The 27018-nt window shown below is 45.7% G+C and overlaps 1 protein-coding gene across 3 annotated transcripts; it reads left to right on the top strand.

Annotated features, from left to right (window-relative positions):
• Window positions 1-1460: 1460 nt before the first annotated feature.
• CSNK2A1 (casein kinase 2 alpha 1) lies at window positions 1461-26031 on the top strand. Of its 3 annotated transcripts, none has more exons than XM_040608588.1 (13): window positions 1461-1588; window positions 15049-15248; window positions 16305-16416; window positions 17336-17437; window positions 17869-17919; window positions 18722-18781; window positions 19459-19542; window positions 19966-20076; window positions 20895-20996; window positions 21871-21971; window positions 22662-22810; window positions 24129-24215; window positions 24705-26031. In XM_040608588.1, exons 2-13 carry the CDS (start codon window positions 15148-15150, stop codon window positions 24818-24820), a joined length of 1176 nt encoding a protein of 391 aa, XP_040464522.1. In that variant the 5' UTR covers window positions 1461-1588; window positions 15049-15147; the 3' UTR covers window positions 24821-26031. The 3 variants fall into 3 exon arrangements, with proteins under 3 accessions (XP_040464522.1, XP_040464524.1, XP_040464523.1); XM_040608590.1 differs by lacking the exon at window positions 1461-1588 and adding an exon at window positions 6904-7122; XM_040608589.1 differs by lacking the exon at window positions 1461-1588 and adding an exon at window positions 14423-14802.
• The last annotated feature ends 987 nt before the right edge of the window (window positions 26032-27018 follow it).

Here is a 27018-nt window from a genome sequence, read left to right as displayed (position 1 = left end):
CCTGGGCTCAGAGCGAGGATACAGCCCAGCCGATGACAATGGGGGGAAGGGGGCTGGGCTTCCCCCGTGACCACTCGGCAGCAGAAGGACCTGTAAGATTTCCTCGATGACCCAGGCCCGTACAATACAAGGAAAGCGCGAGAGGGAGATACCCCCGCCAAGACGAGCTGCTCCTTTACCTAATGGGAGTGACCCGGGGTAAGGGGCTGTGAGATTTGGGCCAGCAGCCTCCCGCGGGGGAGACTCCCACACCAGGAGGGAAGCAGGGTGAAGCGTGGCCGTGCTCAGCTTTCCATGAGGCCGCAGCTGGGGAGAGTCTGGGGGGGGGCCCAGGCTGGCTCTGATCTGCTTGTGCCACACATCCACGTGCTGAAAGGCACAGGATCTGTGCAGGGGGTGGCTCTGGGGACACGCCTGAGCACAAATCCCCCTCCCCTCCGGGCTGGCTCACAGCTCCAGGCAGGTTGCAGGCGCTTGGCCAGAGCCCAGCTGTAGTGGCCACAGCCCAGGACTGCGTGTCCCTTGTCAACCTCGTGCCCAGGGTGCTGCGAGCCGGGGCAGCTCCCGCCGTGGTGCTGCGAGCTGGAGGCACGCTGCTGCCGCGGTGCTGTGAGCAGGGGCAGCTCCCGCCGTGGGTGGGGGGCTCCCGCCGTGGGTGGGGGGCTCGGTGCAGTTTCAGAGCAAGCAGCAGAGGGGTCCGGCTGTGCCCCAACACGTTTCCTCCACCCCAGGCTCTCCCCCGGCTCAGCCTGCGATGAGGGCTCGGTGGATGATCTGCCTGGGCCAGCCCTTGGGGGAAACCTGGGCCACACCACCGGGAATCGGGGCTAAACACTCGACAGGAGATCAGCGGGCCCTGCAAGGGGCCGGGGCTCGGCCCCGCCGGGCCCAGCGCTGCCGCAGGCACTGCTGGCACTGCGGAGGGCACAGCCTCTTGCAGCAAGGGCCCCGCAGCCGCCCGGCTCGGGGCTCCCCCGCTACGGGGACGGGTGGGCCGGGCCCGGGGTAAGGGCCCCCCAGACACGGTGCACGGGCGGACCGGGGGCGCTGCGGACCGCGCTCGGCTCCGCAGGCCGCAGTTGCCACCTGGCGGCGGGCCCCGCGCACAGCCCAGCCGAGGGGCGGTCGCCGGCGGCCCCGCGGAAGCCCCGCGGAGGGGAACCGGGAGCTGGCGGCCGCCGCGCACGGCCAGGCCTCCTCACCGGGGCCGCGGGAGGCCGACACGGGCGGGCCGCGCTGGGCTGCGGGCCCCGCCGCGCCGCGCCGCCCCGCCCCGCCTCACCTCACGGGGCGGCCACGCTCCCCGTGCCGGGACAAGACCCGAGGCCTCTCCCGCCACCCGGCCGTGCCACCAGCACCGCCGCCTGGCTGCGCCGCGGACTACGGCCCCCAGAGCGCCCCGCGGCGCCCCGCCCCCGCCGTGCCTGCGCGCCCCGCCCCGCCGCACGTCGCGTGCCCGCGGGGCTGCGGGGTTTCCGCTTCCGGCGCGCCTCGCTCTGGTCCCTGCGGCTGGCGGCCGAGCCTTGTGCCTCCGCCATATTGTCTGTGTGCGGCCGGCGGGCGGGCGGCGAGCGGGTGGCCGCGGCAGGTACCGGCGGGCTTCGACGGCTCCGGCGCCCCTCCTGGGGCCCGGCGGCGGGGGTGGGTGGAGGGGGCGACTGGAAGGAGGCGCCACCGTGTCTCTTGCGCCCCTCTGCCCCGCTGCGGGCACGGTGTGGGCTGAGGGGCCAGGGCCGCCCCTCAGGAGAGCTGAAGCGCGGCGGGGGGCCTGGGCCGGCGACGCTGAGGGGGAGCGGGCGGCGATGGTGGCCGCGGGGGGGGAACGGCTGGGCCCAGTGCGGCGGGGAGGGCAGCGCCCGCCGCCTCCTGCCGACGGCAGGGCCTCCGTGCCCCCGAGGGGGGAACAGGCAGGCCGCTGCCGGGGGGCCGCTTCGGCTGCCCTCAGCCTGGCCTGGGGCCGCCCGCTGCCACCGGCCGCGCAGGAAGGGCAGGGCCCCACGGAAGAGTAGCCTTCCCCTCCCCCTAGCTCTACGACTTCGCACGTTCAGGCGGTGTAGGTGTTATTTACTTAAAAGGCTCTGTCTTGTTTTTTCCCTGCCTTGCACAAAAAAGCAGAGGGATGTGAGGTGTGTGGAGGGGCAAGGGGAGGCCTGTTTCTTCTTGCTCCCACCCTCTGCCACGCAGGGACTCTGTTCTGGGCCTTTCTGGGTGGAGGAGAAGGTCGTTTTCACAGATTTTCATACCAGTCGCTCTTATCTTTGGAAAGCAATGGTGGTCAGTGTTGCCCTTGCTGTAATTTAGTTAATTGTGCCTTGGGGCAACAGGCTGTGTGACTGTTGGTAAAATGTGCTTTGTAAATGTAAGGGCAGATAAGGTTATGAAATCCCATGTATGTCATTTATCAGATGGCTTTATTCTTTCTTACTAAGGACTTTGGGTACGACTGATAAAGTTTGCATTATAAACACTCAGTCATTGGTATATTTTCTGCTGACAGTAGTGGTTGATCTATGCAGAGACTCACAAGGACATGTGCCTCACTTCTGCAAGCTAAATTTATGCATCCTGAGCCTGTGTTGTTTGGTGGTGTGGTCCTTTGGGCCTGTGCTGATCCCTAGTACCTGTGAGAGAGGTCTGCAGTAGCACAGGGTTTGTGCTGTTCAAACCTGCCACAGGGTTGGGGTCTTGGGGAGCTGCTGTCATGCTGGCTGTTGATTCCAGGCTGCAAAAAAGGGTGCTGCACGTGTCTCTTTGGAGGTGGCTGTGCTGTGTGCTCTGTGTGCACTCACCTGGCTCATGCAAGCTCTGTCCTCAGTGTGCTCCATAAACTCTTTGGGAAGAGCAGCTCGTTCTGCATCTGGGGGTAAGCACCCATTGGAGGTGACTGAGCGCAACACCATCTTTTTAGAGAGAAGCACACGGAGGCAGCAGTGTTTCTGCTTGGGGACAGGTAGCAACTTAGGTTTTTGTTCCAATGTTCTTTTCAAAGACATAATAGTTGCTCAGAATATTCAGACTCAAACAGCACTGGTGTTCACGTCGTACCACCACTTGACCTGGGTGTTGGATGTGACTGCCAGCATGGATTCTGGGTGTAGCATAGGTAGGTGCAGAGAAATCACACATCCCATGCATAGCTCATGTCAGCATGATGTAGAAAAGGGCAAAGATTATGCTAGGAGAGGGGAGACTGAGTGTGGGAAGGCTTCAGGCAGCATTTGGGGAAAGTGTATAGCTTGATCAGCTCCTTCTTGAGCCCTAAGACTAGGGTTAGGGTAACATTTCAATTCTTACAGCACAGTGCAATGTCTGGGTAAAACATACCAACAGCAGTATGTCTCCTGTGGAGACACACACTGTGTCTATAACTGGAAAAAGAAAACTGGAATGGGATGCACCTCCCACCAGCTAAATAGTGTTGGATCCCATGCACAGAGCAGTCTGTGTTCCGCCCCTGGAGAAGATCCACCTCTTGTGGCTCGAAGTCTGGCTCTTTGGATGCCTCATGGCAGAGAAGTTTATCGTAAAGATTCAAACCTTTGCCTGAGTATGAAGTATGTAGATCTTTGGTGGTAGGCAGTGATACATCCCTTTCATCTTGGCATTGGAGAGAGATTTCCTCATTTTTCACCTTTCTCTGTTACCTGGTGGTATAATTTCTATCATTTATGCATTATTAGTAAAACCTTGCTGTCTTCTAGTTCCCAATGTGGGTGGTGGCAGGGAGTTCAGTGTATACCTCCTGCACCTTAGACCACTGAGCTTGCCAAGTTGACCGCTGTCCACAAGGAATTGAAACAAGGTTGAGGAAGGTAACATCAACCCTGGAGCAAGGAAGGTAACGTTTTGCTACAGCCAAGGCCAAGGCAGGAGGGGAAGTTAATGTAGCTGAATAGCTAGGTAACCTGCTGCAGTGGGAATAAAGCACAGAGTATGGAAAAATGTGGTGAGAGAGTCCAATGCTGGAGGAGAAAGCAGAGACTTCTAAGTGGGAGATTCAGAACAGGTTCTCTGGGTTTGGCAGGGCACAGGAGTTCATGGGTTGAGGAGAAATGGGTTTTGTTGGGAATATGGCTCTTTGGAAGAGAGACAGTAAAATTGGCGGTAGGTTTCCAGCAAATGTGGAGAAAATTTGATCGTGAAATGTTTCATGATGTTAAACAGGGTTTAGTTTTGTGCAGGGCCGGTTAATAGTACTAGTTTACTTGAAAAAAGCTGATGAAATGTGAGAACGAAGATGCAGACCTGTGAGTGGGGATTACTGGGGAAAGACTTGGTAAAATACTGTTTCCTGAAGGTGAGACACGGAAAGACTTTAGTCTTTGAGATTTGAGGTATTTTCAAGTAGTGCAGCTTAGGTACACAGGCATGAAATGGGTTTGAGGTAGAAATCTTGAGAATATGGGATGCGGAAAGGGGGTTATAGATTTGTGGAGTTTTAGAGAAAGGAGCTGTTTCTGCTGTGATAAGAGGGGTGGGAATGTAACTTTTCCCAATTTTATTAAATGGTGGGTGTCTTTACACCTTCCACTTGAATACTTTTTCTGCATTTTCTCCTTACAGAACTAATTTTCTCTTTTCATCTTTCCTCGTGTCCTCTGAGGAATAAGGGAAAGGAATACAGGAGAAGCAAATGGGTGACATTGTGGTGGTGTGATTAATTTCATGTCACATTTCTGAAGAGGCAGGGATTTATTTCTGGGTTACCAGACCTGTCACCTCCACTGTTCCTCCATTATTGAATTGCTTACACTAAGGTATCTGTTTTATAAACTATCTGTTTTATAAACTATCTGGGTGACATTGATGCCACATTAGATTTTATTGTTCCGTAAGGGTCTTGAGAGAATAAACTCCACAGATTTTAAGATCAGGAAGGACTGCTATGACTTAGTCTGGCTACAAACATTATCTGGTTTTGATTGCGAGACGACTCTTGGATAATTTTTCTGAGCTTGGCTATCTCCTTCCAGGGGCTTCCAAGAGCTGACTGTCATGGAATTTACAGAGCCTAGTTGGAGAAAAGGAGTTCTCCTTTGGACCTAGAAAAACTGTTTTGAAGAGGAGACTGCAGCTTTCTGAACTAGCATTAGTGCTCTTGCTGAAAGCAGAGTGTTTTTACAAGCTGGTTTTTGGACCCAGTTTGCCATCAAGGTGCCAAACCTATCTGTTGGTGAGAAAGGTTGATAAGAAAAGGGGTTGTTGATGTGGTCATACGATCAATGGTTCATGGAAATCTTCTGTTGATTAGATGTCAGCAGTAGAGGAGCAGCAAGCCTGGCACAAGTCCTACCTGCTCCTTTGTTCAGACTGTTCTGGACAGTTTTATTCAGATAAATGATTTTATTATCCATTTCATGCTGCTGCTTTGGGAAGCTGAAGAGCAGAAAGGAGATGGAGTTCTTCACGGATTCAAGACAATACCACCACAGACTCATATTTGGAAGGTTACAATTTCAGTATTTCTCCACAGAGTTTATTTCTGAGAGATAGGTTCTACCCACCTTACAACCAACTCCTAATTTTTAAGGAATATCACCATTTGCAGGGAGGTGCTTTCTAAAGCAGGCTGTTGAGCCTAATGGCTGGATTATACTATGGCAATTTACTTGAAGTGAATGGTGAATAAGATGTCCACTAAGTGGAAGTGGAAAATAGTTTTGGGCCAAGGTGGAATTTGGCTGCAGGTTGCCAATTGGATAGTCATGTCTTCGAGTGTTAAGAGCAGTCCTAGAAAAATGAAGTTATTCAGTCTATTTTGGCAGAGAAGTAGGTCTCTGCCCTTGCACCTACTGGAACAACTGAAGGGTAAAGTAGTCGTCTTTTAATTAAGCTAAGTGTAGGGAGAGTCCAGCATGTTCTGCGGTGTTAACACAGAATTATTTGCCAGAACTTGCTTTCACTGCGTGGGAGAGGCCTCGCCATGTCCTGAAGAAGTGCTCCCGAAGTCCTCGTATGTGTCCAGGGAGGTGAAATGGTGTCTGTCCTGTGTTCTTGCCAAAGCCCTCAGAGAAGACAGTTTCTCAGTGCATCTTTGCACACATGTGCATGAGTTGTCAGTAAATATTTTTAGTGATCTGAAAATGGTTGAGTGTGGATGCACACAACAAATTAATTTCCAGTGTAGAAAAGCAAGAACTCCTGCAATGTTTCTTCTCTTACAAGTTTTGTCACAGATTTCTTTATCTGTTACCTGTGTGCTGTTAAATTCCAGCCTTGCCTTCTGCAGATTAAGCAGCACTTTGATTGTACTCCAGAAGGAAAAGGAGGGCTTTTTGCTCACAGAGGAAGTTGTGCAGCATTCAGATTTATTTCAACTGAGTTTACAAATTAAGTTACAAGTTTTGGTATTTTAGAACGTCTAGCATCCAGGCATATGTCCAACGTATGCATCTTACCAGGCATATAAATATATATTCGTCCTAAGCCATGACTTAGTGCTGCACAGTGGCTTTGTTGGGTGACTGCAAGGTTTAAAGATGATGCTGTGGAGATGGACAAACTTGTCTTTGTATGTGGCCAACAGTGGTGTGGGTTTGTTTGGTGTGGCAAGGGTGGGTTCAACATTCATGTCGCTGCTGGGTTACACTGAGTGATGAATGCTGTGGTCATCAGGCTTCAGTTAATCTCCAAAACACGGGTGTGAAATATTAAAACTCTAGTCAGTACATTTACATCACCTGCAAGGTCTGGGAGAACTGCCCTTCTGACTGTAGCTGTATAAACCCAGCACTCGGTGTGTTGTGTTAGGGTACCCAATGCATAATAGATACTGATTTCTGGAGTTTAATAGCAGGCTTTTTCCATTTGATTTTTTAGAACAGTTGTGGCTAGGTTGGTCTTGTGTTAATAATGATGTATTTTTGGAGAATTATGTTAGAACTTTTACTTTCCGGCAGGGATTTACACCGGGTGTCTCTTGCTGAGCCTTCTGGATGCCAGCTGAACAGTGAAGATGGTGTGCAGTGCATTGCCTACTCGGTGGGAACAGCTGATCACAGGGATTTCCTGAAGAAATAGTTACATGCAGTGTACACTGGTTTATCCTTTGGCTCTGATAACTGTTCCTGCCTCTAGGAATCACATGATCAGATAAATTGAAAATGCTAACTTTTACGGATGGTAGGTACAGTTCAGTTGTCTGAGTTACAGCTAAATCACTCACTGGACATGAACCGTAGGAGTCAAATCAGCTGAACAATTGGCCTGTCAGTACTCTGTGTGTACTAATTAATGAGGAAAACAACTGTGTCACTTAGCAGTAATTAGGGAGGTAGAACTTTCCAGAGGACACTGCCAGTTGACATGTCAGCTGTAAAGAGCCTGTAGTGGTGCTGAAACATTCCCCTCCATGAGCCTTCAGGACCAGTTGTTGCCAGGATCTCAGAAACTGTAGTTTTTGGCAGCTGATTTATTGGAAAATACTGTCCAAAGCTCCAGTGGTAGGAGCTTTACTTTTTTTAATGATCCTAGAAGAAAAAGAATCACTTCCTGTTGAAGTCTTTGCAAGCGCTCTTGCTTTTTGGCTTTAGGTCAGACCTAAAGAGATGTGCCTCCCAGAAAAACCCTACCACCTTGCCTGCACTCCATGCTCAGCCTGAACTGTCAGGGCGGGGAGGAGATGCCAGCAGAAGTGGATTGTCATCAGTTTCTCTTTTGGTATGTGTGTGCGGCCAGGTTAGATTGGCAATTCCTGGTTACATTTGTAGCCCTTTTTACTTGATAGTGTGAGGAGCCCTTAGTGCTGGCAGTGAGGATATCCACATTGATTTATGAGAGGCTGGGAATGGTGGCAAGGGAAGCCACAGGCATGGGAAAGCAGCAGAGCCTGCACTGAGCTGCTGGGGCTTGGGTGCCTTGCCGGTGTGGCTGGCTACTGCAGCTACACAGCCTCATCCAAGACCAGTCTTGGTGGTTTTTGTGTTAGGGAAAGCTTTGCCTTTGCTCTGTGTGCTAGCTTAGCTCTAAAAATACAAGGGAGAGTCTGGTTTTTGGGGAGAAGTGGGAAGAGAAGAGCTTTCAAAGTTGGCTATTCTGTATAAAACTCCTTAGGAGATGGAGTGAGGAGTGCTCCCATCACTGGCAGCTTCCTGTCTGCTGGAGAAAATCCCAGCTCTTCTGGCCCAGGTACACTTGCTGTTTCCCACAGCGAAGGACAGTAGTCCAGCCATGCGGAGATACTGAAGATCTGTAGAGGGTCTGTGTAAGCGCCACTAAAATTTAGCTGTCACAGGTCTGAACAAAAATGGAGACTTAACTGTGACAAAACTTTTGCTAGGAGAGCACGTGGGCACCAGTGATACTGCCAGGGCAACCTGGAGGGTGTCAGACATGATAAGACATTCCTTTCTGTGTTTGTAGAATGGGAGAGTTAAGGTTTCCCCAAGACTGTGGAGGTTATAAAATAAGGAGTTGCAGTAAAGCCATTTTGTGGCCTTTATATAGATTGTGATCCTCATTACAGGGGAACGATTTCTTCATTGGCAGGAGCTGTGAGGAATTCGGAGGAGGAATCGGTGAAGCTGATGAAGGGAGAACCAGTCTCAATTTTAGTACGTTGCTAGTACAGAATTACTCCAAGTCTTCAAGTTTAACTAAACCCTTCAACTGTTTTCCCTAGTGACTGGTTATATCTTATTTTGAATTAATCACAACTGTTCCTGTTGCTTTTTTAAGAGAAGGTTGAGGTCATTATACATCATGATTTGTTATTTCTCCACAGCTAGACACAACCAGCTATTTAAAAGAAACCTGGAAAATAATTTGGTGGAAAAATGTGCTTAGAGCAGACTGTGCTATTCCAAAAAAATACCAAGAGAAAAGTTTGATTTCAAACCTAAGCTTTTTTTTTTAACTCAATTAGATTTTAAAATCTGCTTTTCTATTGATGTTGTCCTTTTAGTAGGTGGATGGTCTTCAAGAAAGGGTATAAAATGTCTGGTTTGTTAATCCAGGTTTGTTTCTATTTCAGCTATAAAAATCCTAGAAAAATATAGGTTGCAAGGGACTTCTGGAGGTCATCTGTTCCGTACTCATATTGCTGCAGTTCCAGTGTCATGAAAATACACAAATCAGATTTCTTTTGTGAGATAGAATGTATTTTTTTATGAAGTTGGTTACTGTTATTCCTTCTTTTAAAGGTAAACTGTGTTTTGATTAATGTTGGCTGCCAGCAGGCTGTACTGTAGTATTTAAGCATGCCTTGATCTTTTAACTTCAGTGGCATCTATCCAGTATTAGTTATTCTCCAAACTCTGAAGAAGTGAGTGCTCTTTCCCTGAGAGGCTTACAGGCAAGGGATAAATGGCCTATGTGAACGAAATCATAATCAGTTTTATCTGATAATTGTAATGCTTCCTCTCACTAATAAAGCACATTGTACACTCGTGATTTCAGAGGTTGAGTTTCAGCCATTCAGGTAATGTCTCACTTCCAGTTGTGGATAAAAGCAAGGAATAACCTTTTGATTCCAGACTACTTACTGTAATTCTGCTCTTCTCAGCTGACAGAGAGCTTAGGTTTTTTCAAAATTAATCAGCTGCTGTCTCTCTTAGCCTGTTTACAGTCATAGTCTGTAATAATCACTGCTGGTAATGAGCTTACATAGGGAAAGCAGAAGTGAGAGTAAAGTCTCTAGACCTGTTTGACCAATCTATGCATCTCGCTTCCTCCTTGAGAGGAAGATGAGGTTGTCTGGGACAATCTATCTGGAATCAATAAAGTGATGGAAATATTTTCTTGACTCTTTGAGTTTGGTTTGGTACAATTTGGGGCCTCTCACCCCTTGGGGACTGCCCTCTACTAATTGAATCTGAGTTCGGGTGGGTCAGTGGTAATAACACTGTGTATGTGCTGTTGAACATAGTGCACTGGGTTCATTCTGCTCTGGGTGAACTTGGAACTGCTCACGCTGACGGCAAGTTGTCCTGTTAACAGCACTCCACAGGGAGGCCACTGTCAAGCAGTGTTCGTGTGCTTGCTTGCATTATTTATACTCCAGACCTCATCCACAAAGGTCATCGCTTGGATGGCACTTGCAGGTTCCTCGGGACACCAGTCTTCTGGGAAGCTCTTGGCTTCCAGCTCACTGGGAGTCTGTATGTGTGCTGCGTCATACTGGTGCAACTTCTTAGGTTGAAGGTTCTGAGTGAGTAGCTGCGTGCTTGAGAGAAGCTCCATGCCAAAAACATTTCCATTTAAAAGAGGGGGTGGGGAAGCTTCCAGTGTTTCAGTTATTTTTGACTAAAAAAAAAAAAAAGAGGGAGGTGAATTTTACTAGAGGCTAAGTAGGTGATGTTTCTCAGAAACTAACCTGCATAGATTTCTTAGCTATGTTTCGTTGCTACTTGCTGTAAATGGATACATCTGGAAGGAACAGAGGGTGCAGGAAATTCCTATACTAATTTAGTATAGGTGCTGTAAGTATTGGATACCTCACAAGAGATCAAGTCCTCTGTGGGGGCACAGGTTGCCATTGAGATTAGAGTGCATTCTAAGGATGATAAAATCCTTTTTTAAAAAGGAGGGGTTTTGTAACAGTGGGTTAAATTAAAGAGAACATTGAGAAGCTTTTTACCATTTTACTGAACTTTAGGCATAAAAAGTCTAGCTTTCCAAGCTGCTCAGATAATAGGCTACTGTTGGAATAACTCAAACTTCTAAGAATGGGCCTCTTTAATTAATAGATCTTCCAATTAATAAATTTCTATATGGTCGTAGCAGGATTGTTTTTGTCTCTTGACTGGGGGCTCTTGGGCGCTCCAGTGGAGTAATTATCGGTAGTACATGCAGTGCTGTATTTGACTATGTTCTTTTGATTTTTTTGTACGCAGGATAAGCAGAGTCCTTTGGGGTGCTCTTGATAAGGATGCTGTATAAGAGACTAGCTAATTATCAGTTTGCTGATACTTAAATGACATTCTTAAGAGCAGGCCTATGTGGGAAAACCAAGCATTGAAAATTTGCCTGGTGCTCATTTGCTATAGCTACCATGTGAATGCTACTTGGTCACATCTACCCAAGGGCTGTCACCAGAAAAGACCCATTTTCTGTCCTTGCACAGGCAAGCCTTAGCATTGAACAGCATGTGTCAGATGGTGACTGGAAGCTTTGTCTTCCTCTCTCTGTATACCTCTGGTATATTCCCTAAAAGCTCATGGTTATGATTCATATTTAAGCACTTCTAGAGAAATTAAAATTTTCAGAGATTCATTGTAGTTTTTGGAGATGCTAAAGGCTACATTGGAAACGGCAACCTGATCTAGTTAGATCTACTTTGACTAGATTACTTTTATCAGTTTCTCCTAATATAAATTATTCTACTATTCTGTTGTTAATGCAGGAATTCATAAATGACATTTTCTGTTTGAATTTTGCAGGAACAGAACTCATCTTTTGTAACATGCTCAGGACACTAATCTCATTTAGGCGTAATCACGGCTCATACTGTAGATTTTCCACCTCAAAACTGCAAGCTAAATGGACTTTTGCATGACCACACCTATCATTATTTGTCCCTATTTGTGTCAGTCCCTTCTGTCAAAGAGCTCAGATCCACTGCAGAATTGTCCCCCCTTCTAGGGACAGTGAAAGCAAAGTATATACAAATTCTTTAGTGGTTTGGAGCTGAGAGTGAGAACCTTTCAGGCAGGGTATGTTTGTATGTGTGTGTAACTTTGCTTTAAAACCAAACTGTGCAGACTCTCCCCTGTCCCTGTATAAAGAGCAGTAGACGATAATACCTACTGTTGTAAATACGCATTGTGTGCCATTCTTAGAAGCTGCAGTCAATGATTTCCTGCAAAAGTCCTCTGAGCAGTCTGTTACAACATACAGCTTGTGCTAGGCTAGAGCTATGTGACAAAAAATACCCACTGTGAAATTTGATCTATCTTTAGATAATACGATTGATTTTTCTTTGTTATTTTTTTCCCATGAAACTGATCTTGTGAAGCTGGCTGAGGTGGAGCAGTTGCATGTTCTTTATTGATACTGAGTTGTGCTTAAAAATTAAAATTTCTAAAGTCATCTTATATGTAGGTTCGGTTATTTCCTACACGAGGAGTATTGGGCAGAGGAAGTTAGCCAGTGTCAGAAGTGCATGGAATGAGGAGAAACAAATACACAGTGATTAAACTTTGAAATCTGATGAATTTTGCTGTACTAAAAGTGTTGTAGTAAACTTGCATGCTCTGTTAATGCCCAAGTACATTTTTTGAATATACATGTAACTTCTAAGCCTCTGAGTCAGGCCACATAAATGGTTTGAGGTCTTAGATGATTGCTGCCTAATCTTCTGAAAGTGTTACTTTGTTAGAGGACCAACACTTTGCCCAAGAACAGACTCTGTATTTATTTTTTTTCTTTTTTTTTTTTTCTCAGTAATACTGCCTATTCTTCTGTTAGCTGAACACCTGGCTGAAGTGCCTCATCCTTTCTTTACTGGGCCACAGCCTCAGTCACAGCTCAGTTGTGGACTTTGGAACAGTGCCGCATCCCTTTTTAACCTTGGGGCTGGATTACTGCAGCTCTGCCTACCTGGAGCTGCCTTCAACACCGTTTGTGTGTCAGTAGGTCAAAAAACACCCCCATACTGCCAAGGTCTTGTACCACCTGAGGAGGCTCGGTCCGCATCAGAAAAAGCTCACGTGGGTTTCTGCCTCCAAATGCAGAACCAGCTGCTGGTCAAGTTGTGTGACACAGTGAAGGACATCAGACCTGTGTCCCCCAGGTCCTCCACTGTTTTCATAGCCAGTGGTTCTTGCTGTGGTCCTTGGAGCAGACTGAAGTGCTACAGACCTTGAATAAATGTCAGGATGCTGCCAATAGAGCAGGATTTTGCTTCTAGAATTTTCTTCTGGTGTAATGTATCCTGATAGCCTACTCTGAGCAGATTTCTAGATCTTTCTGATTAATGGGGTTATTCCTTCCTCCTGCAGTCTGGCAGTTGCCCTTTTTCTGTGAAGGGGTAAGATTTGCATAGCAAATATACATTATATTTGTTCAGATTATAGCATTGCCAACTGATTAAGTGCCTTTCTATAAAGAGGGTCGTATAGTCTCTGCCGTATGCTACGCAGCAGGCAATACTCTTTCATGCTCCGATACAGCTTCCTTCCTTGTAAGTGATCTTGAAAGCTGACAAAGAGGTTCTTGTACTTAAACATTTTAAAGTGTGTCAACTTTCACTCATGAAAGGTTTGAATGGTGCAAAGACACTCCTTTAATTTTAGGTAGAACAGTATTGGTATAAAAACTGGAGTGAGTTACTGTTGTCTTAAATATTCAGAAATTAGAATATTTGTCTATACAGTAAACTACTTTTGAGTTATTTTGATCAGTCTCAATACTGATAAAAGAATTTTTGCAAAAATCACATTCTAAGGAGGAAGAAGTAGAGGTGCTTACCAAATCCTTTGGAAAAGCAGAATGCAAAGAAACATCTTCTGACTGTTGCAGCAGAATTTTTCTTCCGTATTTGGGTAAAGCATTGTATTCCAACACACATGCCACTGTTTTTCGGACAGTCAGATTTAATGGCTTGACTATAGAAAGTTATGACCAAAACTGGTGCCCCATCCCAGCAGAACTCTGGCTGCCTCGGTTTGTCATGAAGTCTTCTGAGCATTGAGCCATTCAGTCCCTGAATGGTTTATGACAACTGGCCTCTGATATCTTCTTAATGTCCTTTCTTGTCTCCGTGCTAGTTGGGAATGTACTTTTCCTCATAGTCTAATTAGCGTGGATGTATCTTATCACAATAAATGTCCTATATCTGGACAATGCTATAGTTGGTAGGACTTAATTGCATTGTACAGGGTAGTGCTGCTTTTTTAAGTAAGCCCAGAGATGAGACCCCATGGCTGCCTGCTGTGTAAGTCTTGCTCACTTTCAGGTGGGCACTGGGTTATATATAGAAGGTATCTGTTGTGACATGGTGGAATGAGATGTCCGTGCAGGAGGGCATGGACAGAGTAGCCAAAGCCGCCTTTAGAATGTGGAAAAATGATGTAATATGAAAATCCCCAGTGTGCTGTTCAGACTTCAGCAGTCTTACCTTCACATAAAGTTTTAATGAAGTTTTGGTCCTGATGCTGGTTTCAGGTGAATACATTTAATATTTTTTTTTTTTTTTTTTGTGGGGAAAGCAGCATTGGCTTATTGTGTTGAAATGCTGTTAAGCTCTTATATGAGCCTGTAAGTTAATATAAGGGTGGGATGGTACTTATAACTGAGAAGATCCATGCTCTGACATAGTGTGTGGATTCCTCTGCTCTCCAGAAACCTGCTTCTGAGCTGACTGGCCTTACTTCATATGTAAATGCTTCAGTTAGCGCCTGCATTTGGGTGGAAAGGGCATAGTAGTGGTGGATCAGTTCAGGTGTTTTTTTTCTTTCCACAGAATGGATCAATGTAAACCACGCAAGTCTCTGTGTGTGAGCACATGAAAGGCTTCAGTCCTTTTAAGAATCACAAGTAAATCCTGAAGTTCTGATTTAAATGAAAAGTGGTGTTTCTACAAGTTGAAACTTCAGAAAGTGCTTAATTCAGGTTGTATGGGTGACCTTGTCAGTCTGTCAGCTCTGTTTGCAGCATCGTTTGCATTGCAAGAGGTGATAGTTGTGCAGCCTTAAGTGAATGAAGTGTTGTGGCTACATGGGATGGCGCAAGACTTATTCCTGGATGGGGAAGAGATTGTGGCTGATGGCTGTTGCTTTCACTCTGGAGCTGAAAAGAGGGAATCTGTCTGCAGAAACAGGGCACGTTGCATTTCTTCCCTTTTGGAAAGTCATCTTTGCAACCGTAAGTTGGAAGCTACATGCTGAAAGTTGCAAGGTCAGGGAAGAGGAGGGTGTTACTTTTGCTGGTGGGGCCAAGTAGTCCCATCCTGTGTGAGGGAGAGCAGGCAAATTGTTTTCAAGCTCTGACAAATGATCCCAGGCCTGTGGCTGAGCTCCAGCCTCTGCTTCTCAGCAGCTTTTAATGATTAACTTAAATATTTTTATAGTATCTTGAGATTTTAACCTCTGGTTTATTTTCTTTCTGCAGGTGGAAGAATCCGAGGCCTCTATCCTCTGTCCAGCTTTGCAGTTTGAGTAGCCTCTGATTTCAAATATCTCATCATTTCCGCCTGCCAACCTGTCTGATATGTCGGGACCCGTGCCGAGCAGGGCCAGAGTTTACACGGATGTGAACACACACAGACCCCGGGAGTACTGGGACTATGAGTCACATGTTGTTGAGTGGGGGTAAGTCTCTGTGCTGCCTGTGGATGTCCCTGGAGTGGGATCAATCCCTGTAGGATCCTGCAAACTGGTACACGGGGAGTTCAGGCACCTGTGCTGTGTTAGGCTTTTTCGTGCTCCTTGGCAGAGGTCTAGTGAGCATGGCAAGTGTTAGGATCGCAACTTTTATTCAGAAAAGTGTTTCTTGTCAAAATCTCAGATCCCCAGCAATGCAGGAACATTTTTAGCAGCATCCTTAAGAGTTTGGTTTGAAGAATTTTTGCCAGGTAGTCAGGAGACATACCCTTTCAGAGGGAAGAAAATCTTTTCTGAAACAATGTAAGCAGCCCTGGGTGCAGGGCTGAAAAGCAATGAAAGACATCCGAAATTGCTTCTGACTTGAATGAGTGAAGAGACTCAGCAGACTTAAATAGGTACATGCTATTTTGTGACTTGTTGCTCAGCTCTCTGTGAGTGACTGGAAGAGACATGTCTGCTGCTTTTTGAAGGAAGGAGGTGTCTAAATTGAGCTCATGACTAAACCGTCCCAGAATCACAGCAGTGATGCCAGCCAGCTTCATAGCTCTGCGTTCCTTCTTTTGTATAGCAGGGCCCAGACTAAGTTTGGCCCTCGGCTTTGGTGCAGTTCCTGGCTTCTGAAATGTATACAATCTTCTGAGCATAAGTGGTGATTTGTGCCTAGTCTGTTTTTAAACAGGCTAGCACTTAAATTTTTGGTTTTGCTGGACTTGTTGATTTTTAACAATACTATACAAGGGAAAATATAGCTTCCGAAAAGAGAAGACCAATAGAAGGGATCACTTGAGTTTGCTGATGCTGAAATGCATAGTTGGGCTTATGTTACTTGCTACAGGAGAAGTAAGTTCTGGACTGAATGTAACTTGGGCAAGTAAAAGCTCCTTCTTTCTCTCCTAATTCTTAGTCATTGTGTTCAGGAGACATAAGACACTAGTTAATCCACCTTGTCTGGAAGGTGAGGCGGTGATTCAGTGTTACGGAGCAGTTCGTAAATTGTGATGGAAATGACTGAGCTCTTTGGAACTCTCTTTTTCTCCACAGAAATCAAGATGACTACCAGCTAGTTCGAAAATTAGGCCGAGGCAAATACAGTGAAGTATTTGAAGCCATCAACATTACAAATAATGAAAAAGTAGTTGTTAAAATTCTCAAGGTGAGCTGGGGATTGGGCAAAAGATAAAATATGTCTTGAGGTGATCAGGAGGCTAGAAAACGCAGTTCTTTGTCTAAAACCATTCAATGTTTTAAAACTGAAATCCTCGAAGCCTGGTTTTGGAGCATCATTCAGTGAAATAGGCTATCGTTTTGAGCCTCCTAATAGAAGCTCCACACTTGGATATTAAGTCAGATCTCTGCCTGTAAGGAATTAGCTTCTGTCTTAAAGAAGTCCCGATGTACAACAGATTTTTACTTGGAGCTAAGCAACATTGCAACAGCTGACAAGAACATTCTTACTTTCTCTAACTACCAGTGAGTGCCCTGGCGTGCTGTAATGTGTGAAGAGGCCTGTGTACTAATGGGACTAGTGTCATTTAAAGCCACTGATAAGATTTGGAGGCTGCTAACCTCAACATTTTCATTTCTGCTCTGCATGTTCCCTTACACATGTAATACCTTTCCAAACTGAGTCAGGATCTCCTGAATGCTGGTTATTCCACAGCCTTGATTGGTGAAATACCTTAGTTTAGTGGCACTCGGATAGCTCACGGACTTCTCATAGCTAGTTACACATTTACCACATGCCAGTTAAGAAGCTTGAACTATCAAATTATGTTCAGACAGCTTTAAAAGAAATAGGCCATCTTCCTAATGAAGCTCATTCACATGAAACTAATGTTTGTAGCTGTCAGGGTTGTATGGTTAGAAAGGAGACTGCATATATGTGAGCCCTTACTGGAGTGATGCATAGTTGGGGTAACAAAAAGTTCTAGCTGTTTGAACTTAACTCGCAAAGGCTCTGATGTAAGTTGCTGACTTGCAGTCACCTACCTTTGTCATTTGGATGTTAAGCTGTCTATTAGCCTCACTTTACTGCAGTAAGTACTCTTACACTTTGGGTTTTTATTCTTCAGCCTGTTAAAAAGAAGAAAATCAAGCGTGAAATCAAGATCTTAGAGAACTTGCGAGGCGGTCCCAATATAATCACTCTTGCAGATATAGTAAAAGATCCTGTGGTGAGTATGGAAGGAACTTAAAGGGTACACTGGGGTTATGGATGAAGTTGCTGTTCAGCTGTGATCTGGCTTTTTGTTGTTCCCACCGCACACACACCCCCCCTTCTTAAATCCTGCTTTTAAATTGCCTAATCAGATCAGCTCTTAATCTGATTAACTTCTTTGAGAGGGCCCTTCCCCCGCAGGTCCCTTTAGCCCCACGATCTGTAAGGATGAGATACCAGTGAACTGAGACAAGTTAATTCATTCTACAAACAGTGCTGCCAGGGGCTGCAGGCTTTGGCTGTGCTTTCTCTGAGGGGAATCAGAAGTATATTTGAGGCAGAGGGGCTTCTAGCAGTTTTAGGTCTAAAAATAGTTTAATTCATTATCTTAGATGAAAATATATTATCTCAACTTAACGTGACTGAACACTTTTCTCTCTGTTTTAGTCTCGGACACCTGCTTTGGTTTTTGAACATGTAAACAACACAGACTTTAAGGTACAGTGTGGGATGTGAACTTCTAATGTTTTCCATTTGAAAGCTGCTCATAATTTTTTTCTGGGGAAAGGCAAGTATGGAGGGGGCAGGCAGGTTATTTAAACATTTCTTTCCAACATAGCAACCATCTTTAAAGATAAATACACTTGGGGCAGAAGTTTGTAATTAGTCCTTTAGCACCATTTTGCCACAGAAGATACAAGATGAGAGTCCAGATTCCAAGTGGTATTCCAGCCTTTGGAGCAAATTAATCTGCTATCTTGTGGACCATCAGTGCCTTTTTGGAACATTTTGCTTTTATGTTCAGTGTATAACTATTTATTTGGACCACTTTAAATGTGGGCAGCTGTTTCTGTGGCTTTCCATACTTACGGGAAAAGGGATTTAAATGTTTTTGTCCTCTTCCCTACTGACCTGCCTCAGGAGAAGAATGGCTGTGCAATGCAATCTGGAATAGCCGCTTAATGTTGCAGAGCACCCTTGGTCTTTTTGAGACCGCATCTGCAGACAAAATACGTCATGCTGGTGGTGGGCAAGTGCCACCTGGGGGAGTTAGTGACAGGAATCAGAATGTACTGCCTGAGCAGAGCTGGAAGTAAACTATGTGATTTGTAAGGGGAGAGGAACAGACTGATCAGTCTCGGGTGTGGGATCAGAGTAACTTGGGAAACTTTTACTGTTCCTTCAAATGGGTTTGGAGAACCGTAGCAGCCGAGAACAGGGCTGGGTTGTTCTGGATTGGCAGGGATGTGATGTGTTTCTTGGGTGTTGAACACTGATACAATGTGTTTGTGTCCCACAGCAATTATACCAGACATTAACAGATTATGATATTCGATTCTACATGTATGAGATTTTGAAGGTAAGTTGGTGCTTTGCTGTTTTGTCGGTTCATTTCTAGGATTTGCACTCAGTTAATCCTATAGAGATGGTTGTCACTTCACTAGTGGGGATGATCGGGGAGGAAAGCTACAGAAGAATTAGGTGGAAAAATATATATCAAGTCAGAATCAATTGTTCACCCTTGTTTCTGCAACAAATTCTAGTCCTGATGGGTTTTTTGAGGCTAGCGGAGCCTTTGGGTACACTGAGATAATTTAGATCCTAAATCAGAAGTACATGTAGCCTCTGAAAACAGAATACTGCAAGCTGTTACTGGCTGATTTTGCACTCTGATGTAATGCAAGTCAAATGTATTTGTCCATCTTTCTGAAACAAATATTTCCTCCTTAGGAGTCCAGAGAAGGGGAGGCTTGTTTGATCTTAAGTGCCCAGTAACTATGCCCTTAGGGACTCTGAAGTTCCATTTTTGTGAAGAAGCACATGAGGTGAAGTAAAAGCACTTCTGCTGCTGGCACCTCCCTTTTAGAGGGAGCTGTAGAAGCCTTTTCTGTGGTCCCTGAGTCTCATCCAGGATATAACACTAGACAGGTCTTGCTGCCTAATTAGACTTGATATATGTGGAAATTGTTCTGAATATGATTGAACTTGAAAGATTGTTGTGACTTCAGCATTTGTTTCTTTGTATGTCACCTACAGGCTCTAGATTACTGCCATAGCATGGGAATCATGCACAGAGATGTCAAACCTCACAATGTCATGATTGACCACGAGCACAGAAAGGTAATGTGGAGTGGCTGGAGAGTAGGGAGAGGTCCTGCTTTTCTCTTGGAAAACTAGGATCCCTTTTTGGTGCTTCTCTGTAGTGCTACTAGCATACATCTTCAAGGGGGGGGCTGGGCGGGGGGACTGCACTTATGTTATATGGAAAAATGTAAAATTAATTTCTGTGTGCTGCTTTTCTTTCTATGGGTTACATGTAACCCATAAACAGGGTTAGTAAGGAGAGATATTTTATTTAGTCTGGTTGCTGATAACAGGTTAGGGGAGAATACCTAAACAGATTCTCTGGCCAACTTCAAATTAATTGGAAATAGGAGACTTGTAAATGAAGCTTCAAACTTAAGTTCACCAGTAGTGTCATTCAGCCAGTGGAGAGCTGGAGCATCCCTTGAGCCTTTTTCCTTTGTTTTCTATCATTTCTAGCTTAGACTAATAGACTGGGGTTTGGCTGAATTCTATCACCCTGGCCAAGAATACAATGTCAGAGTGGCTTCCAGATATTTCAAAGGACCTGAACTCCTTGTAGATTATCAGGTAAGAATTACCAGGATTTCTCAGTGACTTTTGTGTGGAAAGTCTGTAGCAAACAAGTCTGTCAAGGTAGCAAACCAGAAATTTGTATATCTGGAGACCTGAAGCTAAAGACAGTCCATTCTAAAATGTATCACAGAAAGCAGTGGCTATAAAGCCTCTGAATTAAAGAAATGAGTAGTGTCAGGACCCAAAAACTTCGGAACTATCATCATGGATCTTGGAATACAAATGTCGAGTATTTTTTTTTAGCAAGGCTCCAATTGCAGTAAGGTGCAGGAATGAAACAAAGCCCTTATGGGAACAGCTAGTACTGCATGAACTTCTAAATTAAGGTATAAAAACAACGCCATATCTGATGGCAGTTTGCATTATGGAAATGCAGTGGGCTGGAAATAGTGTTACTGGTGACTTTCAGATCATGCTGGTTCTGAATGCACTTCCTCACCTGCCCATGTTCCGTGTGGAGTCCACTCCTTTTGTTGCTTGTGATGCTTCCCTTCTCAACATATCTTTCTGAATGATTCATAACTCTGAAGTCTGCAGTGAAAATAGAAAAAGCCACTGGTCTTTAATATCTGTATGGACAAAGATGGAAATAGGATACCTGCTGTTCTTAATTGCTGTATCCTAATTTGAGTAACTGGAACATTGGGCTGAACAGTGATCTTGCGGTGAAGATGCATGAAGATGTTTCAGTCTGTTCCCAGTGTAATGTGGCTGTGTTTGTACCACTGGAGGGAGGGGGGACCCTGTTAGTACTGGGGAGTCTGTTCTGCTTAATTCATTAGAAATTGAATTGTCCTTCTGGTTTTGTACAGATGTATGATTACAGTCTGGATATGTGGAGCTTGGGTTGCATGTTGGCTAGTATGATATTCCGAAAGGAGCCATTTTTCCATGGCCATGACAACTATGATCAGGTGAGAGCTGGTCATGTACAATCTCTGTTCTGTTAGCACAATGAAGGTTTCCTGATTACACTTCTATCGAGGGATCCAAAGAAGAATTTAAGCATTTCTCAAATGGCTTCTTTGCTCAGTTTGAAGCCACGTTCCTTCTGTCAAGCGTGCAAGGTTATTTAACCAATTAAATGGAAATAGATTTATATTGCTTTGTACTGATGAGCTTCTCAGTAGGTATCTGGAAGAAGTTGTAACAATAGTTATGTTAAGGCTTGGTGTGTTCTGGTACATAGATCGACTGTTCCTGAGGTTAGGTTATGTGGAAAATCCTCGCTGCTATCCACCGTCCCTCCCCTCTGTATAGAAACTGTGAATTTGATACAGTTTTATACAGATTCTGAAATCTTTGATGTGTTGCCTTTAGGCCAAGATTTTTATATTTAAACCTTTAACATGTACTCGGCATCTAACATTCAAGAACAGTGACCTTCTGTTCTCAGTCCTTCATTCTAGAGCCCTTCCAGCTTGGTGCTTCACCCATCGCATGCAAGTTATAGAGCTTCTGCTTTTTTGACCACTTAGCCTTGTTGGTTTTGAATATTTTCTTGCTACAAAGGGAGTTAGTGTTGCAAGGTCTCAAGTCTTAGTGATGTTAGGGCATGCAGCTCCCTCCTGGCTGCCTTGGGTTACGGAGCTCCGGCTGTGAGTGGAGGCGTGTTCATGATGCCTGTGATTGTATGTGACTGGGGAAGTCAGAGCCACAAGATGATCTTGTGGCTGCTGGTTCAGACTAGGTTCAAGCTCTCAAGGGAATATGCGGCTCATATCTTCACATGGGCTCTAGCATTATCGTACCCTCACAGTAGTGACGTATTTTTCTGTTTGTTCCCAGTTGGTGAGGATAGCCAAGGTGCTGGGAACAGAAGACCTGTATGACTACATTGACAAATACAACATTGAACTGGATCCACGTTTCAATGACATTTTGGGCAGGTGAGCCAAGGTCCAGAGTAGCTCATAAGCTCTTGATAGACCCGGACAGCTACTTCTTTGTCAACAGATGTTGAAGTAAACAAAAAATTACGCTTACGGGAGCCAAGATTCTTGAGAACTGTCACTTCGTGCCTTTCATCCCTTTTGCCAGTGCTTCCCATGGTCTTTTATTTGGAAACGGACTTGAGGAAAGGTTTTTAAATGTCATCTAGGCAGTAAATGAACTGCTGGAGCATAAAGCATGAAGGACAAATGCTCTCTCCAGTATTCTGGGGGGAAAAAACAAAATGGTCTTTCTCAGAATTACAGTGCAGAAAATCAATTGCTGTATAAGATGGCATTTACATATTTTTCCCCTCAGAGTTATTTTGTGTGACACATACTAAAACTACAAGGAACTAATGGTGGAGGCGGTGTAAAAGAAGAGCAGAAGCTGGGATTTTAGTTCTGTAAATTGGTTCTGAACTCGAGTCCTCCTGCTGTGCGGGGCTGTGGTGGCTGTGCCGCCACGTGGAGGCACGGTGTACTGCTGCCTTGTGCTCTAGTGTGGCTCGGCCCTGTTGCTGCCGCACCAAGCAGCAGCCCCTCTCAGAGATGGACATCTGCGGCAGTTCTTGCTCTTTTAAAAAAGAGGAATTTTGGCATTGAAGTCCTTTGCCTAGCCTGATTGGGGTATCTTTTTTTTCACAGACACTCCCGTAAGCGATGGGAGCGCTTTGTTCACAGTGAAAACCAACATCTGGTGAGTCCAGAAGCTCTGGATTTCTTAGACAAGCTGCTGCGATATGATCACCAGTCACGACTCACAGCGAGAGAAGCCATGGAACACCCCTACTTCTGTAAGTATCAGCTGCTGTCCAAAGAGTTCTTCCTCTGCCTCTGGGAAATCTCAGTTCCCGTAGGTTGTGCAGATATGAGCTAAGAACAGGAACATAATAAGCCTGGTCTTTGCAAATAATTGCACTGGAGCTGAGGCTGCTTGTCTCCGTGGTGGATAAAGTAGGCCACTGCCACCTACACCAGCCAAGCAAAAAAGTGTTGTATGCCCGTGTCAGGCCAGTGAATCAGCAGCACTGTGTTAAATAAGCTTTGGTGCTAAACTCATGCTAATTTCAGCAGGTGTTTGGGTACACAGATCCCACATTTTGATAAAACCAGGTAACTCTGGTTCATTGAGCAACAGGCCCTTTTAACTGCTTTTGTTACTAAATGTGTACCTGAGCAAATGGTATATTCAGGTCTTGGTTTTGCAAGCAAAAATGTAGTTTTCCCTAATAAATGTTTTCAAATGCTTGCTGTTTTTTACAAATCTTGATATAGGTTTCTGAAACAGCTGTAACGGTGCAAAATGAGTATTTGCTCAGGGTTGTGGGGTGGTGGTTTTTTTCTTGCTGCTGTATGGAGTTGTGTAATTAACAAACAGTATAGATCTGTGTTCTGTCTGTGGCAATGTTCAAGTGAAATGTTCTCAAGTATGAGAATTGGTAAAGCTGAGAGCTTGGAATGTGAGAGTTGGGCAAACGGCTGAATTAACTTGTGTCCAAATAGAGATGCAGGTTTTACTGAACTGAACATGAGGAAGGGCAAAATTGGAAATTCCCTTGTCTGATGCAGTAGGCTTGGGAGGCAGGAAGGGGTTGCCTCTATTCAGATGATATTGTTATTTACCTGCAGCTAAAAATAAAGACGCAGTAAGTTGGGAATGTCTTACAGAAGGCAACAAGCTCCAGTAACACTCATTACAACTCACAGGCTGCTGTGGGGTGTGTATAGAGACATGACATGTGATTGTAATTAGCGATAATCTTTCTGCTTGCTACACCCATTTTTCTGGGATTGGCTTTATGCAATCGTGCAGTTGCTTAGCATGGAAATGAAGTTGATCTCCTTTCTTTCAGCTTTTCCTGTCAAGCATTCCCGCTGAACTCCAAAGCACATAATTTAGGTGACTTTTTGCAGATCACGTTACCTTGGTACCTTCTTGGGTGCTTCCCACTGGAGTTGGTGGAAACTTCTGTGTTCCAGTAGATGATGGTTGATACTATTTGGTACAGGCAGCTTGCCAGGGCGGGCTGAGCACAGAGGTCGCGGGGCAGTCAGTGTGCTTCATCTGTCTGGCAACACAGCACCTAAAGGTAATTAATATGCTCTTCCTAGATCCCATTGTGAAAGACCAGGCTCGGATGGGCTCGTCCAACATGCCAGGTGGCAGCACTCCTGTCAGCAGTGCGAGTATGATGTCAGGTCAGTTCTGCTGTCAGCATGTTAAAACATTTTTATGTGCTGTGTGGATGTGAGGATCCAGGAGGGTGAGTTCTGCAGGTGGGGCGTTAGGTCATCTCCTGGGACTGATGACAAGGGCAAGGAGGGCTATGAAGAAGTGGGTGGGAGAGCGTGATAAATAAGGCCTCACTGCAACCTGACCTGCTTTTCTGGTCTCTTTTTAAAAGGGTTTTGCAGCTGGATTTTTTTGGCAGGTGTTTTAAGGACAGTGATGCTGCTGCACATCTGCCTGTCAGTGACACTCATATGTGTACAAATCTGCGTGTGCTTCAGGGGCTGCAGAGAACAGTGACAGATCTTTAATCTCAGCTTGTTTTGGCAGCTTGGAAAATGTAACAAAGCGGCAGCAAACTGACCTGCAATGATACCACTTCATTTAAGAAGCTGAGCTGTCCTAGATAGAGATGCACTGGTTTCATGCTAATTCCTGCTTACCTGTCTCTCTTCCAGGGATTTCTTCAGTGCCAACACCTTCACCCCTTGGACCTCTAGCAGGCTCACCTGTCATTTCTGCCACCACCACTCTGGGGATGCCCGTTCCAGCTGCTGCAGGCGCTCAGCAGTAGTGATGGGCTCTGTCTCCTGCTGCCTGAGCTGAGTCAGGTGGGGAAGAGGTTTCCCCCTCCACCTCTCCTCAGGACGCAGCTCGTGCCTGGCAGGGGAAGGGAGGGGATGAACGCTTTGGAGGCACCGTGTCTGAACTGTTGCTTGTGGATTTATAGTAGTTCAGTCATTATATACAAAATTATTATAGGCTGATTTTTCTTTTTTTACTTGAACTTTTCGTAACTCAGGGGATTCCCTGAAAAATACCTACAGATGGAATATTTCTCGGACAGTTTTTTGGTTTTCCCCCTCCCCTCCCCATCCCCCTTCCCCCCAAAAAAAATTACTCTTCATTTAAGAACAAAGATGAGTCAACAGCATTTCCAAGCTCTTGCATCCTGCTGGAAATCTCTTCTCTTCATGTTCCCACCATTAATCCTCCACGAGCCTGCACCTTGGGGGATTGTGCTGTTCTCCAGAGACTACCAAACCAAGTCTTCATGAGGCAGGGGAGGGGGATTCTTAAAGTACCACTCACCTTTAGCCCCATGTCCTGCACATGACTCAGCCAGGGTACACTGAGGAGACAGTTCCAGTATGGAGAGGTGGTGTAAGTGCAGATAATATCTGAAACCCTAATTGGATTGAATGAAGTCTCCTTAGGAGCCAACCAGATTGCCAATTCACCCCTTTGCATGTAGTTTTAGTCTTAAAAGATGAAGTTACTGATCCAATTGGAGTCCTTGCCACCTTCTAGGAAAGGTGCTCCTGTAGGGTATCCCGTACTCTAATCAGCCCCTTTCTCATGGAGAGTTCTTCCTGCCGTTGCTTGGCTTGGATCTCTGGAATTAGTTTGTTATTGGGTATATTGTTTTTAAATTGTTTATATAGGTTTCAAGCTGGTGGCTACTTAAAGCTGGAAAAATCAGACTGCGCCAAGTCCGATACCACACCTTCACCCACCATCCCCTCCCTCACGTGCCATGTGGTGAGAATACCAGTTACCTCACAGTCTTGTAAATATGCACTGAGAGGAAGGAGCGAGCAGACGTTAACTTAAACTGAAATGGTAGATCAGTAATTGTGGACAAATATTATCATTGACAACGGAAAAGCACCCTTGTTACAGCCCTGCTACCCCTTGCTGTGTATATATACTTTGTCCTTCATATGTGAAAGATCCAGTGTTGGAATTCTTTGGTGTAAATAAACATTTGGTTTTATTTATCGAGGTTAGATTTAAGTTCCCTGTGTAGAGGCCTCCCTGGGGTTGGTGGCACACTTTGACACAGGAGCAGCCGACCTCCCCGCACATACTGGGAAGGCCGTGCCCCCGTTCACACGCACCGTGCATGGTGAGCAGTGCAGAGAAGCCTTACACAAATGCCACAAACCCAAGTATCTCCTGAGAGAAAGGTCTTTTGCCATAAAACCAAAAATCTCTCCTGTCTCAGCAGTGTGATGGATGGGGAGTGGAGGTACTGAGCCAATCCTTAGGTTTTTTTGTTTGTGCTGCTGTTGGATTTCATTGACTGGCTTTCAGTCACGGGAGGCTTGTGGGCCTCAGCCAGAGCGTCTGTAAGCACAAGGGCCACCTGTCCCTCGGTGACCTCCTGTCCTGGAGCCATCTCGGCCGGCGGTTGCTTGTCCTGAGCATTGAGTGCTTTTTCCTGTTCTCAGCAAGTGCTGGAGCCTTGGTCTCTGGCTCCTCCTCATCCTCTGAGTGCCCATCCCTCCCTTGTTCTTTGGGGACGTGGCTGGCTGCGAGCTTCCATGTTACCTCAGTTAATTTTGCCAGATAGGACGGAGAGAAATGGGGCAGGAGACCGTTAAACTGCCCTTCCCGTGAGGATCACTGGCAGGGGCGATGAGGTTTTCCATGTGCACCAGGGTAGCTTTCCTCCTCCATGGCTTCATCCAGTGGAAATGTATTGTACTTAAATCTTTTATATCCTGGAATGATGTGAAAGTTGGACCGTGTTGACTGTTACCTCGATGTGCTGTAACTTAAAAGCAGCCCGTGTGACAAAAATACAGCTTGTGGTTGTTTGCACTAGGTCGTGAGCTCCGCAGAACGTTTAACCCAGTTATTTTCTGTTGTTCCGAGCGAGGAAGGTTTGCAAAGCGGCAGGGGGCCCGGTGCCCGCCGGCCCTGGCAGGAGGAAGCGCAGGGCCGGGTGCCGAGGGACGGTGCTGGACGTGACGAGCCTTCGGGGGG

This window comes from Falco naumanni, chromosome 10, assembly GCF_017639655.2.
Source record: "Falco naumanni isolate bFalNau1 chromosome 10, bFalNau1.pat, whole genome shotgun sequence".
NCBI lineage: Eukaryota > Metazoa > Chordata > Aves > Falconiformes > Falconidae > Falco > Falco naumanni.
This window is presented reverse-complemented; position numbering and strand designations above follow the sequence as displayed.